Source organism: Lepisma saccharinum, chromosome 1, assembly GCF_977018435.1.
Source record: "Lepisma saccharinum chromosome 1, izLepSacc3.1, whole genome shotgun sequence".
In the NCBI taxonomy this organism is placed as follows: domain Eukaryota; kingdom Metazoa; phylum Arthropoda; class Insecta; order Zygentoma; family Lepismatidae; genus Lepisma; species Lepisma saccharinum.
In genome coordinates this window covers 128,139,220-128,158,532 of record NC_139229.1, presented here as the reverse complement: position 1 = coordinate 128,158,532, position 19,313 = coordinate 128,139,220, and the positions used below count along the sequence as shown (strand labels likewise).

Here is a 19,313-nt window from a genome sequence, read left to right as displayed (position 1 = left end):
AGAACCAGGTAAGAACTTCATGGATTCACAAGTTTTTGAAATTACAAATATTAGATTTTTATGTGACAAGCTTACAGCGTTAATTTCATGACTAAAATTTTCCCCTAGTTTTAAAGATTTTCTTGATGGCAGAGGGATGAAAGTTAAAAGTTAATAACAAGTTAGAATAACTATGTATTTTAGTATATTGACGGTACGACATGTGAAGAGAAAAAAAGAGTTATGCTGGATATTCACTCATATGGTAGAAGTTTTTTCTCAAGGATATAAAAATCTTGATACTAATCATAATAAATTAGCAATAAAATAATACAGTGAAACCTTGATTTTAGGTTTTCAGTGAATCTAGATGCAAAAACTTAATGTGGGGAAGTGTGAAATGCAGGAATTGAAAACTGGGATTAACTGTAGTTTAACATAATAATTATTTTATTATTATTATTTAAACCATTCAATATTATACCAATGCATACTAAAAAATATACTAAAAAAATTAATTAATATCCATGGGTGGATGTGAATAGTGAATTTTGCCCATGTGGTAACATATGCCGTGGAATACCATTACTAATTGGTATCTTATTCTTTATCAGGCTAGAGCAACCCACATGAACTTGTGGAGGGCAGGAGGATTCCTACTGCATGAACACCATCAACGAAGCTTACTGCCTTGCTCACTCCCTCTTTTCTGCCCCTCTTAAAACACTACAGTACCACTGCCCAGTTTACAGTCTACAAATGCATATGAAAACCCTCTTTCACAAATATGGTAGGTTGACCAGGCCTGTTCTGTATCAATAAATATCATTTCTCTCTGAACAATAAACACTTTGCAGGCAGATTAGTATTTATTATTATTATTGCCTATAGTGTCTTATGAGAACAAAATTGGTTCCAAGAAAAACTGAGTAGAAATTACTTCTCAGTTGATCATAATTTGAAAGATTTGAAGTATTGAAGTTATAAAAATTTTAAAAAAAACAACAACTTATCCTATCATTTACTTATGTTATTCATATGTTATCGATATGTTTGAATGATTTAAAATGTCATCAATGCTTTACAAAAAGTTTTTCCTTACCATTGCTGCAGATATGGACTTTTTCTATCTCGCACTTGCCCTCTTTTCATATTTAATAAATTGCACTCATTCTATTCATAACAGATTGTGGACTCTCTCTCAGAAAGAAAACAATTTTCTTTTATGTATATTTTATGAAAACATCATTGTAACACAAAGTAAGAATGCATAATTTTACAGCTGCATTGTTATTACTCAGTATTACATTAAAAGAATTGACAATTCTCTACTGCACAACGATTGCAGATACAAGTCACAAGCCAAACATTATTTGCAACTGATTTCTTTGCAGGTGAACTCTTAAAACGAGCCAACATTTCTTTCACATATCAACCTCCCTTTCTGAGTCTAGAAGGGGAGATCAATTACCACTGAAACAGCACCTTTGTGAGTTATTGTTCACAAGTAGATTGATTAATCTGAAAAAAGAACTTTCAACATGATGAAAATATTATTTGTAATAAATATCCCTAATATTTGTGCTTGGCATTACAAGAAAACTGAAAAATATCAATCTATATATATCTGTATATACAATGTTTACAAAGAGGTTCTATGAAAATCAAAAAGAGAAATAACCAAATACATTTGGTATGAAACTGCACTAAAAACACACTTCATTATGTCTGACAATCTGAATGTGTTAAGTTGCACACACTTTATGTCCAATTAGAAAAAACTGTGAATTGTCCTGTGTTCACTTGGTCATCTGTTAAGTCTTGTACAAATTTGCACACAAACCAATCTTCTCTCTCTTTGTACAAATACACAACCTGGCATCCTTTGTCACTGGACATAGTTCTGCTTGGAAGAAATGGAATGGTAACATGTTACCAGAATATCACATGGAAATGTAGTGTAATGTAACCTAAAGGACAGTATTTCACATATTTGCTGGAATGATTGGAAGATATTTCACATTTATCACATTTTTAAGTAGAAGACCACATTCACTTCACTTTCACACTGTATGCTGGAGTGAAAACATCCATGTCTAAACACTTTTGACTTCCATGGGCAGTAGACGTTATTCACAATAACAATGTTCACTTGTACTGTACTTCAGTAACAATTATTTCTGTAGCCTTGACAGTCAATTATTAACTTGTGAGTTCTTGCAGCCTTATAAAGGTCATTGTGAGTTTATCAGCATTTAAAAAGAAACCTGTGGTCCATTAACACCTGGATGTAGATATTGACACCCTTCACCATGCCTGCAGTAGCCATTTTGGAAATATCCACATACATGTCTTTGCGGTCCTCGGCCTCTTGGTTGACCTAAAACAAGTTGCATCATTATTATTTTTACCCTTTTTGTATCTAAATTTACATATGTTAGTAAAACAAATAGCTCTTCATGTACAAAATGCATGGACACTTTCAAACATTTTCAGGATACATCCCTAGGTACACTCTGTAAAGAAAAAATAGCGACACCTCAATTCTCACAGTAACTTACACAGAAAACCATAGTTTCGGCCCACTAGAAAAGAAATAAAAGGAAGAGTAGCATAGTTTCGTTGCGTTATCTGTGGCACCTGTGGTCACGAACGGCACTAGTTAAATGTTTGTGTATCAGTAATATTCCTGCCAGATGGCGCTGAAAGTGCCTCGTCAGTTATCGTCATGAGAATTCTGCATTGCAGTTGTGATGTGTAGGTCAAAGTAAACAGCAGTTAGTGACTGTTCTGTGCTTTCTCATTCTGTGGCAGTATTATTGTTGTGTAGCATTGTTTTTGTGTGATATTGTTACTGTGTGTGGACTCTAAACAAGTAAAATGGGTAAGAAATGTGACTTGTCGCCACATAAGCAAGGCAAAATTCTTACTTTGCACAGCGAAGGTAAATCTCTCAGGGAGATCGGTGGAATACTCAAAATCCACCATTCAACAGCAGGAAGAGAAATTCACAAGCAAAACCAGCATAACAAATCGTCACTTCGGCAACAGTGTGGTAGAAAAAGGAAAACATCACCCAGAGTAGATCGAAAAATGAGAAGAACAGCACTGCAGAATCGAGGAATGAGTTCCCCCAACTCGCTTCTGTAATTAGAAATTACCTTGGAATTGCAGTTAGCCATGCAACTGTATTGTCTCGACTGCACAAAGTGTGAATTGGGAAGAAGAAATTGCGTAAGAAGCTGACACAAGCACACCGTGCAGCAAGACGTGAGTTTGTGAGGTGATATTCAAGTTGGACTGAAGATGAGTGGAAGCAAGTCATTTTCTCCAATGAAAAGAGATTTAGAATAGTGGGAAACGATGGTGGTGTGAAGTTGTGGATGTGAAAGGGTGAGGAACTTCAGAGACGCAAAATTCAGTGGCAGAGTGATGGTGTGGGCTTGCTTTACTGCTCAAGGCATTGGAAGGATGGATACTTGTGAAGGGTCAGTTGATGCACGAAAATATCTTCAAATTCTGGAACGTAAAGTTCTTACAACAGCTAGAGACTACTTTTCTGGAGAAAATATGGACTACCTTGTTTTACAGGACGATAATGCTTCATATCACCGAGCAAAAATCGCCAATACGTGGTTCAAGGACATGAGCATTTCGAGACTCTGGTGGCCTCCAAACTCGTCTGACATGAATCCCATTGAAAATTTGTGGGCCATTATGAGCAGAAGACTGCATAACAAGACATTCTCCAATAGCAGGGAACTCATGGAACAGATAATCTGGGTTTGGTTCCATGAAATGGAGGTTACACTTTGCCATAACCTTGTAACCAGCATGCCTCAATGATTGGCTGCACTGCAGAAGGCCCATGGTGGTCATACAAAATACTAGTTTGCTGCGTTGTACTCTCAGTGTTCGTACACAATATGTCTTACTCTTAATATATTCTATTTTTTTTGTTTTGTGCTATTCTTATTGTTTTTTTGACTTTTATATATTACTCTCTACAAAGGCTTTTTTATAGAAACACACACACAGCTAGTTATATATGCATATATATTCATTATAGTCATGTCAATAAGCTGAAACTGTGGTGTATGTAGTTAAGGTTGGACTGCTCATTGTGAGTATGCATTGAAATGTTATCAGGAATTCATCTACAAAATCATTTTGGTTAATGAATCTTGTGAAAACCATATCTGAGCAAGCGTCACTACTTTTTCTTTACAGAGTGTATTTGAAACTTTCACACTTGAAAAACATCTCTGAAAGGCTAACATCAAAGTATATTTCAGATAAACAAAAAAAATATATATTTTTACCAATTTTTATGGGCTTTGATGATTACAATAAAAAAAAAATGCTATGTTATATTCACTACAATATTTATTTGTAACCAAATTTAAATACGTAGTGAATAAGAATGCGTATACTTAAGTGCCAGAAAGTTCAATCAAATAATGCATAGACAACAAAACTGGCACAAACACGTAACTATAAATATGTTTTAGGAGGTGTTCTCAAAGACCAGTGGTTACCAAACTGTGCTCTGCAAATAGAATAAATAAATACAAGATCTCAATATTAAGAATTTGGATGGCCTATGAACTATATTGGGTAGAAATTATTTGTCATGCATCACCTTAGTCAACTCTCCTACCCAAAGCTACTCACATCCAAATAGAACACATCAGAACGGAATGATGAACTTGCTTGATGTTTAACATGACCAAATGGTAAAATACACCTTCCACCTTCAATACTGCTGTCATTCAGTTTAGTACCTATGTAAAGGCCAAAAGATTTATCTTGTAACAGTTTCCACACTCTGTAGCCTAAACCTAGCAATGATGTCTTGTCAATTTTTCAAATAAAATGAGCTATCATCTGCAGACTGTTGTTACCAAACGTATGTGTGGTGAAAATGGAGCTGTTGCACGAATCCTTCAAAAGTGCAAGCAAATAATATAAATGAGTTGTTCAAGCCCTTAGAGGATAAATTGTTTTCTGCTTGCCATCTGAAATACCTTCTCCCTAATGTTGGCTGTCTCGCCCTCCTCTGCTATGAATGTGGGAAGCAAGTGTTCAAATTACCCTCTCAAAGGGAACTGAGAGCTCTGGCTGTGCATGTGCTGTCTCCAGAGCTTCTGTTAATAGACGGAAGCACTCGCATGGTATTTGCTAAGGTCAGCCAGCAAACAACAGGACAATGAGTGGCAGGAAATGATTCAGGTTAAACGTTTTGACCTTATGTGCTAGGTGAAACTGTCTTTGCCTTATGCCAATGACACATGTTTGTAAAAATTAAGGTTGTAAGAAAACTCCAATTTTTAATGACTTTGAGTAAATTGAAGTTTGGATCAAAACATAAGCTATTTTGATATTAATGAATAGTTCAGGCTTTTGATATGATAAAATATCAAATAAGAGCTTGAAAAATACAGTTAGGTAAAAACAGACAAAAATGCACATTTGTGTCTTTGGCATACGGTTGATGATAATGCTACATGATGAATTCCTCTCCTGAAAAGTGCTCAGCACCTCACAAAGTTTGGAAACCACGGTTGTAGATTAACCAGGTATATCAAATGTAATAATAATAGTTGTTGTGGCACAAAAATAGAAACTTAATAGCATATATTCACATATCTAGCATATTTCTATTAACACCACTACACTTTGTCAAAACTAATGTATAATAACAAAAATACTTTTAGTTCCAGCTGATGAAGAGTGAAGTTCCTGGCTGTTACAGCTGGAACCAACCAATTTTTCCTACGTTTATGTACATTTCTTTCTCAGGACGGGCTTGTACCAACACTCTAAATACATCTTTGACCTCATAGCCTAAACCATATTTGAGAGAGGAAGGATAAGCTTTGAACTTTTAAAAAATAAAAAAGTATAGTGTTGTAATGTGTGAAGTTAACCCTAGAAGCTAACGTGTCATCTATGCATGTAGTGCAGTTTTCTTGTCTCACCCACTTCCTCTTTACCTTTTCTGCTTCTCACACTGTCTACCTTGATTTGGGTCAGAGAGACTGACGGAGAAGTGTCGGTTTCCTTTTACAAGCATTCCCTCAGTGTTTCTTTTTTTTAAAAAAATGTTGGGTTATCTGGTGGACAAAACATTTGTCTCTACCTACATCAAACCTTCCGTCACAACTTTCAGGATGTTAGCAAAATCTGGCAATGTGGGAATGCCACCAACTAATGCAGTTGCTTAACAACAACAAGGAAGGAAGAGTTGTGCATTGTGCACCTCAAGCAAGAGGAGAAGGACCAGATTCTTCTGCTGCCATTGCTCCAAAGCCATGTGTGGTGAACACCAGTCAAAGTGTTGCTTTGAGTGCACACAAAACTTATAAAAATGTAATTTTGCATTCTCACATGCTATTCATGTCTTTTGTAAATAAATACTAAATTTTGTAGTAAATAAAATATATCTTGTAAAATTTATACTGTGTTTTAATTCTGAAGGAATCAGTAGTCCAGTAGACAAATGGTTAACAGTATCGTTTGGCACAGGACATGTTAGCTTTCTAAGGTTAATAAAGCAGGGTAGGGAAATCTGAAATTGAAGTTAGAGACCTTGTTTAACCAGAATCAGGGTGTGCTGGATATTGTAAAAATGGACATTCACTGTAACCGAAAAATATTTGAACATTTATCAGCTTACCTCCTCTGCCTCTTTGCCAGTTTCCCCTTCCTCTCTGAGGAGGTGCACCTCTGAACCAGGGGCCTCCTCGTGGCCCCCCTTGAGGACCACGACCTCTTAGCCTCACTGGACCCATATTTCCCCTTCCTCGAGCATTTCCTCTGAATGGCATCAATCCTGGCCGTGGGCCCATGGGCATCATCGGGAAGCCTGGAGGATTGGGTAGGAGACCCATTTCACCACCTTCGAAGACATCCTCTTCTCCACCCTCCATGAAAGGCATGTTGAAGTCTTCAAAATTTCCTTCAAAATTCCCTTCGAAGCCACCAGCTTCAGGAGGTAATGTGAATTCCGGCATTCCTGTAGGTGGTGGCATGTTTGCCATGGGATTTGGTCCTTGGAACATATCCATTTGAACTTGCATAGTAGTCAAGACCTTCCCATCACCAGTCTGTAAGGGAGGAGATATTGATATATTGACGCAGGATACAGGAAAGCACATAATAGTTACTTTACTGTTTGGCACATACAGATATACTACGTAGAAATTTCATAAAAAAATGTAGGTTTGACCAGAACTCGAACCCAGGTCTCTGTAGAGACCATTGCTATACATGCAGAGACAATTCCATGCAGGTAAAACAGCAAGAGCAAAAAATCAGGCAAAACCAGGACTGGCTCAGTAGGTCAGTTGGTAGAGCAATGGCACAGTATTCCAGAGGCCCAAGTTTGAGTCCTGGTTGAGCCTGCATTTTTTGATGAAATCTCGATGTAGCACATAGAAGTTAATTCCACTATATTCTAATATTGTGTCAAAAAAACAGCTTGGAAGTTAACACTAATAAATTACGATTGTTGAATGATGAGAAAAGTAAATACACACTAGGCAGACATGAAATAAGGGGCATAACACAGAGGTAGGATGTTCTCTTCAGTTTCAAATGCAAAATTAAGAATTCCAGTACTTGCCTCAGGTGGAAATGCACCACCCTGAACAGCTGATCTAATTGACAGGTACTGGAAACTGTACATTTAAGTAGTCAAATTGATCTGAGAAGATCAGAGTGAATACTGGCAGTGATCATATCTAATCTCAAGTGACAGAAACAGGTATCCGCATGGATGAAGGAAGAACATCTCTGGGGTTTTTAGTCTGAGCAGGTCTAATATTTAACCTCTAACTACCCCCCTTTATTTTTCATCTACCAAATATCTAGATTCTGACATTAGACACTAACAAACTGAGGTACAGGGGAACACAGCAGTGTATATTAAAGAGAAAACCTGCTTTTATATGCAGGAAACTATAAGTTAGATTACAAAAATTATATTAACAAATGGATAATAATAATTATGGATTGACAAAGAAGGGTTCGGGTGTAAAACATGGTAAGTGACATTTTGGAAATTTTTGAGTTAAGAAATAAAATGTGTCATCCTTCAATTTTCAAGTGAAATTGCAATGTCATACAATTTGCATTGGACTCGGTGAAACCTTCTGAAATTTGTAAACACAACATGAAAACAATTTATCTACAGTATAGCTTCTAATAACAATTTTTCTTAATGAACTCAGAAATTACCAAAATGTCACTTACCATGTTTTACACCCGAGCCCTTCAAATACGAAATTTGCATTGATACTGATAAAGTATTAATAACAAAATTTACTGCTAACCAATATTCTACTGATCAGATATAAAATTGGAAATATTCTATCAAGAATTTGAATGGTCTATTAACCTATTTAATTAGTAAAACCTTAACAAAGTTTGGTTTGTGCTCTGTTTTCTTTTTCCATGAGAATCAACTCTTGGATCTGTTTAGCAGATCTGTCAGCTTCTTAGACTAAAATCAAAATAGCTGTGAAATCTATTAGCAGTATTTGTGTATTTTTTGCACCCTGTGAAATATGCCACAATAAGCTGCAAAGATACTGCCAATCTGAAAATTTGATCAAAATAGTATAACTTACCCTCCAATCACCTCCTCCTGGTGCTACAGGGATGAGAGGCCTCTGCTGAGGGGGCAGAGGTACTGCTGGAGCATTAATGTTGGTTAAAAGGCTTGTCAATGCTGTTGGCAAGGGAGGTTCTGGAGAATTAGGGATAAGCATAGGCTTTGGTTCCGGCCAAGGAGTATTCTGGAAGTCATATACACTGTCTGTGTTGCCTGTCGCATCATCCAAAGGAATCTGAACTGGATCAGTTGGTGCATGAATCTCTGGATCAGGTTCCCCTGGACTGTCTGGTATCCTGTAAAAATAACACGTACATGAAAGTAATAACAGTAAAATTATAAAAAAACCAAATGCAACAAAATTGGGGATGAACAGAGTAATTACCACACTATCCATATTGGCTTATATAAGCATATGAGTGTATCACTTTATTGAAATCGTGCTGATAACAATTTTACCAGTCCAATATTTCTATCAATAACCTTTAACTTAGTGCAAACTTGTGCAATTTTGTTTCTTTATTAATCCAAGTGTATAATCCATGTACTTCGGTTTTGAAAAATAAACGTCTAAATACACAGTTTAAACATTTGGATCTTTTTAATTTATGTAGTTTCTTTTTCTAAGGTATAGCTCATTACAACCAACTAGTTAGAAACATCAATCAATTAGATGAGTGAAGCATTTAGGTTCTACATGGAACAATTGTAATTTTATATCAGTACATTATTGATATATGCAAAAATCTTTAATCTGTCCATCCCTTGGAGAATGTTCCTGATCATTCAACATCCATCTATTTTCTACGGCAGCAGTTCTGTCATTTACCATAGACCTGCTTTGATTAACTTTTGTTGCACTTTGAAACTGTAATATTTTTTATAAAGTTTTAAATGAAATAACCTGTGGCACAACAGCCCGTGAAGGCCAGGACCTAGCTATCGATTACCGGCCTCTGCCACCTGTCGAGGTGGGAGATCATCCAACCAGTTACGGGATAACATGTGGTCAGCACAACAAACCTCCAGTCACTGTTGTTGGTTTCCATGATTGGGTTACGCTATTCATTCGTAGCTCCCCAATTTCCTCAGGATGGTGGGTGGCCAGCGGTCCCATACACGGGCCGAAATCTCAGGAGAAATTGTTACGCTTCCCCGAGACTCGAACATGCACGCGTCCCACAGCAGGAGCCCATAGCATGACGACTTAGGCCACAAGGCCACGGTGAGGAAATGATCAATGGAAAGTCATTTATTATAATTAATGCAAGTTATCATAGTACTAATATTTAATTGCACTAATACAGAAGGTTGATCCGCGTATGTGTGTCCGATTTTGGACTAGCATTTACCTTATGAAAATCCATGGGACCACCATCGGTTGGTCTCAATGTGATCACCGTGTGTCTTGGCAATAGCCCTGCACCATAACTTCCATTGTAGGAGGCTACGATGAAGTACAGGAAGTGGAATCTTCTGCCATTCCTCCTGACAGGCTTTCCACAGGCCCCAGAGACTGGTGACACGATGAGAGGGAAGTGCCCGTTTCAGTAGACCAAACCCACAGAAATCTATGGGACTAGCATCTGGTGACTTCACCAGTATATTGTGAAATGGAATAGCCAGAATGCCGATGTCTGTCGCCATCTGTTGCAGAAAGTTCTGGGTAGAAAGAGATGTATGTGATGAGACCTTACACAGATAGGCCTCACTGAGGTAATGTTCACAGTTCACTGGGCCACGTGGAGTCGTGTGGCCATCACACGTTGCATCGGGGGGTGTTCCTGCAGTGCCATTCGATGCAACTTCCAAGACACGGGTGGCATCACTGGAGTGCATACTCACTTCCTCGTCCCCCTGGTGGGCAACTGAATAGCTGGAACCTCGTGGTTTTTATGCCCCTGGATTATGTCTTGATGGTCATCGAACCCAAGGTGCATCCATGTTCTTTGTACTGTTTGTACATGTACTTTGTCTGAATTTTTGACACCAAATATTTGGCGTGGAAAAGTGCAACTACTTAGTCCTCCCAAAAACGGTTCACCTTAGGAGCCATGCACACAACACACACTCATGATAGTGCCATGATACTACAGGCTCTAACCATCCTCCCACGCTTTTAACCACTTGGATTGAACGATTCTGTCCGCAGGGGTGACGGTTCAAAATCGGACACATATACACGGATCGACCTTCTGTAATAATAACACTGAAGAGTGAATAATGGCATAATATTACTTCATTAATGAGAAAATGATGTTCCATTTTGCTTATAATTATCATAATCATCATATGTGTTGCTTTCACTTGTTACCTTTCATAGTTGTTTTTTTTAAAAAAATTGGTTTATTATTTTTTTTTATACTTTTTATAATGAACTGAACAGTCTATTTTCATTGAACCTCCATGACGAATATAAAAGCTGGTAACATTTCATCAAGCCATGGGGAACCCCCTGAGGGTCTGCACTGCTGATCTACGACAAATACTAATAGTGTGGAAAGCCATATTTCCATACACTCAAGCAACAGTGCAAAACAAAAAAAAAAATACAACCCTATGTTTATTAGGATGCCAAAAGTCATTAACAATAATGCGCTTTGGTTAAATGTATTGCTCCATGTGTGTGATATAGCACTGAGAAAGCAACCAACTTCAATATATGCACTGCAAATTCTTCAAATATCTTTGAGATCTGGAAAAGTTTTCAAACTCATTGTGAAATGCCACAGGTAGCAATGGCAATGACATACACGTGACATCATTTTAGTATATACTTTAGAAGGGATTGTGTAATCAAAAAATGTTACTCACATGGTACGGGTGAAATACAGAGCCTGCAAAACAGTCTTCTCTCGAGCATATTGCACTTCCTTCTCCCTGCTGCTTTTTCCAGGGTCAACCAAAGCAGTAGTAAGGTCAATGGGTACAAGTGGCTGCCATGCAATCTTCTCTTCCATAACATCTTGATGAGCTGTTTTGAAAAAAAGACGAACATTAATAATACTTATCATGGTTCATTCAGTCTATTTTGCTTGAATAAATCACAGATTTTTTTTTTTAAATAAATAAATATATTTCTAGATAATTCTGTGTGACTATCTAAACTCACTTTACAGTACATCTTTACACAGTGCAGATGCAGGGAAATTGGCTCTCTTTACAGAGCAGATAAATGCACATAAATGGACCTACAGTTTAAAGTGTGATCCGAACCAATATGTGCCTCCACCGAGTATTGAACCTGGGACCCCTTGATTACAAGGTGACAACGCTACCACTGCACCCCTTTTGGTCAGATTGAAGCAAAATAATATAAAAATGTTCCACAATTATTCATTTTTCTGCAATTTATTTACTCGAGCTCAATACATGAATTTTCGAAATCAGTTAAACTACTTCTTCTGTGCGTTTAATGTGTGAATTACAAAATGAGAAGAATTTGATTAAAATCAAATATTTTACTCCTTTTTACCTAATAATAACCAAAATATAAAATGTTACATATTTCTTGCTAATTAGTTGGGTGCAGTACATACTATTAGTTCTGCATGTCTCTTTATGAACGGGCAGGAATTGTACTTATGGCGTTCGAAAGCACGAAACATTATATTACTTAATAGACAAGGTTATTTGGAAAATATTTGCATTCCAAGGGAATCCCTGGCATGGATGAAAATGAACCTTTGTTACCAGATATATATATATGTCCAGCTGGGTAAGGGTCCCTGTCATCCTAATTCCCACCCTATCTATAGAGTAGAAATATGAAACCACCGATTCCAGTTACAAGGAAAAGCATTTTGAAAAATGTCCTTGATAGGAAAATAGTATTTAAGTGTGCACATCAAGTAAAAATCTATATTTACTAAATGTACCGCAACCATCTTTAATATTCTTTATCTTTGAAGGTTTTCAAGGTCAGATGGAAGCCTGAATACAAATATTCTCAAAAAGAACCTTTAGTTTAACAGACAGAAATAAATCTTAATAGCTTGTAATGAAACATCTGACATTTTTTACAAAATAGTAGGACAGTAGCCATGAAATTATATAGTGACTCACCTAACTTCCTTGCCATTTCAAAGGCTTCTCTTTCATGGGACCTTTCCATCTGCTTCATGTCCATGAATGTCTTGGTAACATTAACTGAAAGAAAGCAAAGAAGTGAAATGGTGTACAGAAAAACAGTCCAAACATGAATATTTTGGGTGAAAAATCATAAATACAATATTTGCCATTTGTCTACTGTTACAAGCATATCTTACCTCTTTCTGTCTCGTCTAGTTCAAAATACATAATATCTTCCAGGGCAGTCTCTTCCTTCCATCGGACACTTTTCTTTGGTTTTCCGTAAGCTTTATGATACACCAGGACACCTTTCATTGATTTTTTGTCATCAGATGAAGTTGAATCTTCTGAGCCTTCTTTAGTGTTTGACTTAGAGTCGGATTTTTCCTCAGTTGAATTTGATTCCTCTGTCTGTTCTTCTACTTCATCATCTTCAGGTGTTGGAGTTGGTGCTGAAAGGATTTCATAATAAAAGTATATCTTACAAGGAATATAAATTTCATTTGCATTGTTTAATGACAAATACGTAAAAGGTAAAGATAACTCCTGTGTACTGCACCATATCATGAGGCAAATGAAGGTGAGACCCTATACATTCTCGACCTTTGCCATAGTGAATGTGATGGCAGCTTTAAGGGCAGCTGGAGCAAGGTACTCGTTGATTAAGAGAAGAAGGAGCCCCAAGCTGTGAGTAGTGGTAGAGCAGGTAAGTGGTAGAGCAGCCACAGGCTGAACTTTGCCCATGAATAAAGAATTTCTAATTCCAATTTCCAATTATGCAGGGCTTGCAAATACCAAATATTTTCTATTGATTTCATTTTTACATGGTATGAAATCATAATGAAGTTTAAAATAGACAACAGGAGCTAAAATAGGTAAAATGGGGAGGGGGGGTCTAAGAGACTGAACCAGCAACAATAAAAAAGCATCTCTTCATATACAATCAATATGTGCAGTCAATAATGAATGAAAGGTATTTTGCTAAACTTTTGGCTTTTACAAGTAAGTTGCAGAAGAGAAAAGGAATGATTTACCTTTTTAAAGAAGGAAAACACACACACAACTAAATATTCAACACCTACTTAGGAAAACGAAAATTCTGAATGTACTTCACTGACATTAATCAAGATGTTAATTTACATTGGATGTAATGGACAGTTTCAGTCACTAGGCTTCTGAAGAAACTGTTTGTTAGGGAAGTAATGTGAACTTCCATTGCTTAGGAAACAGATTTCTACAAATAAGCTTGACTTTGCACCTTCCAATCACATAATAGCCATATTGAATACAGAGCAGAAAAATGTTAAAACTTACATAGTTGCAAAAATGAAACTTGTTAACAGACAAAATGTAAATGTTAAAGTTTGGACAAGTCAAACAAAGCAACTTACTTCTTCCACCGTCATTGCGATTTTCTGGGTCTGCTTCCTTTTCAGTTTCATTCTTTGGATTCTCTTCTTCCTCTTCTGGTTGTTTCTCTTCTTCCGACTCCAGTGTGTCTTGATAAAACTGAAACAAAGATTTAAGTTTTGTACATCACACCATAACCCTTCCTTCAAAAGTTGTATACAGTGAATAAGTTTTGAAACACATGCACATTTCCACCCAAGGTCTGCACAGCATGCTATGATGACAATGGTCTCGGATTCGAATCCCAGCCTAGGTATAGATATTCTTTGTGTTTTCATCAATCACATCATCATTTTCGCAATTTGCCAAAAGTGATAGTAAAGTGATGCTAAAGAACAAAAGTCAAACAAACCTGTTACTTTTTTATATATATTCTGGATATTTGCCTTTCTGTCATTAACATGAGGTACTAAAGGAGAAAGTAACAAATGGTTTTTATTCAGAAAGTTTGAAATCATGACAAAGTGTGAAGCTACCTAAATCACACATACTTCATCTATTTGTATTTTTATTATTCAGTGTCACTCTTCTGGATAATTTGCAACAATGAGGATGAATGATATGATGAAATTGATACTAAAATAAAAACACACATGCTCAGGCCAGGACTCGAACCTCGGAACTTCATTGGCAAGAAAGAAAGTCTACCACTTAACATGCTCGCCACCAAGCTGGCAACTTTTTGTAAAAAACAACTTTCTACGAGATTGTTATCCAAGTCACACATAGTACATCATGAAACTTCAGTTACCTTAAATGATGGTTTGACTGGAGGAGGTGAACTGAGCAATGGTTTTTCATCCTTTGGCGAGGTTGGTGGGGATGGCTTGCTTTCCTCTTCTTTGGTTACTTCCTTTTTCGGTTCAGGTCCATCTTTGCTACTGCTTGTTCTTCGTTTCCTTTTCCTAGGCTCCACCTTGCTTCCAGCCGTAAGGGCATCCATAAAGACATCACTCTCTTGAAGAAACTGAACTGATGCTACAAGAAGAAAAAGAAACCAATGAACAATCAATCTAATTTACATATAATATGCAACGATTTACACATTTGTACTAAATAATAACATTTAATGATTTAATAACAGTATAACCTGAAAGTAAAAATTGCAATACGTTAGTGACATGATTATTCACATAATAAAAAAAAATATTACCAGCATATTGAAGATTTTCTTCACACTATACGAAATAATCCTACATAATACAAATTACAATACTGAAAATTAGTAGAGGAAACCTGCAAGAAAAAACACCAAATCAATGTTATTTTCAGTTTGATCAGTAACATATAACAACAATAAAGTAATCGCTCAACTTTGTGCTGACCTAGTACAAAGATTTCAGCAGAAGAAACCTACTTAACTACACTCACTTCAAAAAGAAGTACTGGAACTATAATCTTCCTAAAACAGAAAATTGATATTAATAGATAAACTGCAATGTTCTCACTATTTTAAACATATTGTTCTAAATTGATTGATAAGGCCAAAACCTTTACATATACTACTGTAAGTGTTAAGTTCCACATATTCCTACATAGATGTCAGAACACTAAATTTATTTAGAGATAATTTCCTTGCAAACCCTTCCCTAATTCAAAAAGGCTTGATAAATTATCACAGCCTTCCTCACAGTTATTCAAAAATATAATCCTTTAACACTTTGCACATATATAAATGTGAAAGAGAGAAAAGAATGAACAGACTAATCTTGCGAGTACACTTGTGTACTGATCAGTACACATGGAAAACGACTGCCAAGTAACACTGTTGAATTTAATGAATTGCAATGCTCATAATACCCTGCATTGTCAAAGAAAATACAATATTTATTTTATTTTTTGTTAGATTGTGAAGATTCCATGGTGTAATGTAGATGGTGGTAAATGTTTCAAGGGAAGTGAACTTTGCCAAAAACTATCAAGTTGATTTTACTTACATTAATTGAGAAATGTGTTCCTAATACACTTGGGGCCAGAAGTGGCCTCTTAACTGAGAAAATGGTTTGACTGCTTTTTGTTATTTAGCATTGCTTTTCTACCACTTTTGGCTAATGGTATCATGAAATTGATGAAGGGACACTTACAAAAACATCCATGCCCAAGCTGGGATGTGAACCCGGGACCTCTGGCAGCATGCTGTTTTAACTATTCCACCATGGAGGTGGGCATGATTTATGCACAATAAGGCTAATTGGGACTGGACCAACAGTTTAAAGTGGGATCTGAACCACTATGTCTCTCCACCAGGTATCAAACCCAGGACCCCTTGATTACAAGGCAACGACCGAGTGACATTTCATTGAACTGGAAATAGTTACATGGGGGGTGTTTGCTTGAGACTTTGGGGACAGCTAGGGGGATGCTACTACAGGGATTACAAGGTGATGGCGCTACCGCTGTGCCATCTGTGAGGCCCTATAGGTGGGCATGAGAAAATTGCATTAGATAGCAATAGAATGTATGAAGTGGCAAGTATTAGCACCAGAAATTAGAAAACATAAGTGTTACAGTGAGATTGCAGAAGCACAGAAGAGTGATTTGTGACTGCACTTTATAAAATTTTGTCATGTATTATCAGTTTCATCCTACAAAAAAAAATATACTGAAATGTTGAACAACTTGTCCTCTCTCCTGCATATGACAGAATTTATATTAAACCATGTGTACTGGGAATCAAATGTAGTTGCACAATTCACTTTTCCAAATGCAATTCTCCCTCATACATCGACATGCAATGCAGGGATATCACCATGGAATAGCACCACCCACTTCAACAAATTCAATAATACTATTTATGATTTTAGGAACATGCTTCCATAAACAAGCACAATTTGGTCTGAACTTCATGCATTTTTTTCCTTCATGAGTAAGTATGTTGATACTGGAAATACCAGGATTTCTCATTCCACAAATTTTGCTGTTTCTCGACATTAATTTACCAAGTATATTTACGAAAATTGCAGCAAATGATTGGAGGAGGATATTAAATGAATCACGTTTTCTGTTGACATTCTTTGTTCTTGTAATGCTGGATATGAGAAAAATGGCAGTGATAAGTAACTGAATAATTTAGTTTATTTTACTTTGCTTTTCTGCCAGTTTTGGCTAATCGCGAAGATGAGGATGAATGGTGTCAAGATGAGATTGATTAAGGGACAATCACAAACATATAGGGACAATACAAGACGACCCCCACGGAGGATTATACTCACCCTGACCCCAGATGCTAGAGCCTCGCTAGTCTGTAAATGAAGTCCAGGGTGTACTGCATGGAAGGGAGGTTGATATTTGGGGATCTGTGGAAAGGGTTACTCGCCTTACACCCCTGGAGTGATTGAGGAATAGAATATTGAAGAGAAAATAAACTGAACAGTGTGTGGCAGAACAATCAGAAAAAGAGTAGATCAAGATGTAAATAGCAAGAGAAAGTGACAGAAAACGGGAAAGGCAAAGGGAGAGTAAATAAGTGAGTACACTTGTGTAAAACTTTCACCAGTGTCCAATTTTTTAATTGCCCAGTCTAATGTATCAATAAATGCCACTGAAAGTATTTTAGTGCTGCCCACCCAGTGCATATGGTGAAACCAGATCAGCCTGCAAATAAAACTATCATGTGTGTAAATTCTCACTGGACAAATGCACAGTATAGGAATATCATGGTACTGCTGCACCCCATAAATACCATAGGCTAAGGCATGCTGCTTAAGAACTGAACAAATGGATGCTTGATATGTTTCCTATTTCATATCAATGAAGCATTGAATAGTAAAACGACATTGCATTTCACTGAAGTGAGGAGTATAACTGGAGTAGCAACAAAATTGAGAGGAGGTGGTACTATATCTACAACTAGCAAAATTGTTTAATGAATTAGCAGCCTAGTTAACAGCCTGGGTGTCAACAACTGCTTTATGAACTTTAGAAAATAAAAATTTTGTAAATTTGAATCATTGCAATTTCTCTCCAAGTGTGAAGGGGATGTTAATGAAAATTATGTTAGCTGGGAAATACTATCCTCCTGCATTCCCCTTACTTATGAGCACTGAAGTGGACATGAAATTGACCAAATGGTGAAATAAGCAAAGAGCCTAATGGAGGACTAGAACTCTAAATGAATAATTCAACACATTGTTTTGCTAGATGTTTCATAACATACATAGTACACAAAGTAGCTTCAATATGCTAATCTGTGGCTTCCAGGAAAGTAGTGGTCGATGCTTAAGGCACACAAGTAGCAACTTTAAGTAAAAGTTTAAAAAAATTAAACATTCCAAACAAAAATGTGTGTATTCCAATGTTCTAATAATATATATTTTTTTAAAAAATTATGAATAAGACAGTATCAAAAGTGGAAGTGTGTAATATATGTGCATTTAATAAAGCATGAAAGAGATGAATTTATATGCTGTTATCTCATTGGCACAGAGGATTGCAAATCAGAAGTCTCATATACAAATTACAGATGAAGTGCTGCAATTTCCTACTCCTGTATATAGAAACTAGAGGAAATTGAAATATTAAACCTGTTACCATCTGTTGTCTCGTGACAAATGCATGAAGTGGAAAATGTTAGCTGGAGAGATGTTTGGTCGAGTCTTGGGGTTAGCTGGAGATGCTCCTATGGTTCAACATGGTGACAATGAGACAGCTCTCTTCAGGCATAGACAGTACTTCTCACTTCATTTGCATGTGAATGTTGCAAACACCACAGTTGAAAGGGAGAGCACACTACCACAACTAGAGTATACGATCTATAAAGCAGATTAATTCTCAAATGTATAATCCAGCATCTTCAAATCCTAAACTTTTAGAGACTAAATGAGTATGAAGACAAGAACATTTTTTTTCTTTTTCGCAAAGTAATGTAAAATTTTTATCATCAGGAAACTTGTAGTCACAGACACTTCTGGATTATAACAATCTCATTAAGAGTAGATGAGGTTCTTACCAGCAAGAAGTGTCCATGACTGAAACATGTTAAATACAGATATAACAAGGTCATAGGTTTTTCCTTAGTCTTCTGAGCTGTTAATTGTGGTGTACTGTACTTCAACATGAATACAGATTTTATCTGCTTTCAGGCACGCTTTAATACGGATGTCAAAATAATGATAAAATGTATTTTGGAAAGTAATTAGAATCATTTATATATTGACCAAAGTTGTCATAAAGTGTGAAAAATTTGGAAAGGATTGAGAGAAAGATAGATGAAAGTCATTCTTATCAATACCACCAT

At 36.5% G+C, this 19,313-nt stretch overlaps 1 protein-coding gene across 3 annotated transcripts in view; it reads right to left on the bottom strand.

The window, feature by feature from the left end:
• Positions 1-1,187: 1,187 nt before the first annotated feature.
• Positions 1,188-19,313, bottom strand: part of LOC146001122 (uncharacterized) — a 204,358-nt gene continuing 186,232 nt past the window's right edge. For all 3 annotated transcript variants that reach the window (XM_083138422.1, XM_083138423.1, XM_083138431.1), the window contains exons 7-14: positions 14,829-15,055; positions 14,059-14,176; positions 12,865-13,119; positions 12,662-12,745; positions 11,411-11,570; positions 8,613-8,892; positions 6,659-7,088; positions 1,188-2,359 (exon numbers count right to left, since the gene is read on the bottom strand). In XM_083138422.1, the coding sequence (XP_082994548.1) occupies positions 2,235-2,359; positions 6,659-7,088; positions 8,613-8,892; positions 11,411-11,570; positions 12,662-12,745; positions 12,865-13,119; positions 14,059-14,176; positions 14,829-15,055 (1,679 nt within the window). In that variant the 3' untranslated portion in view covers positions 1,188-2,234. The remainder of the gene's footprint in view (positions 2,360-6,658; positions 7,089-8,612; positions 8,893-11,410; positions 11,571-12,661; positions 12,746-12,864; positions 13,120-14,058; positions 14,177-14,828; positions 15,056-19,313) is intronic.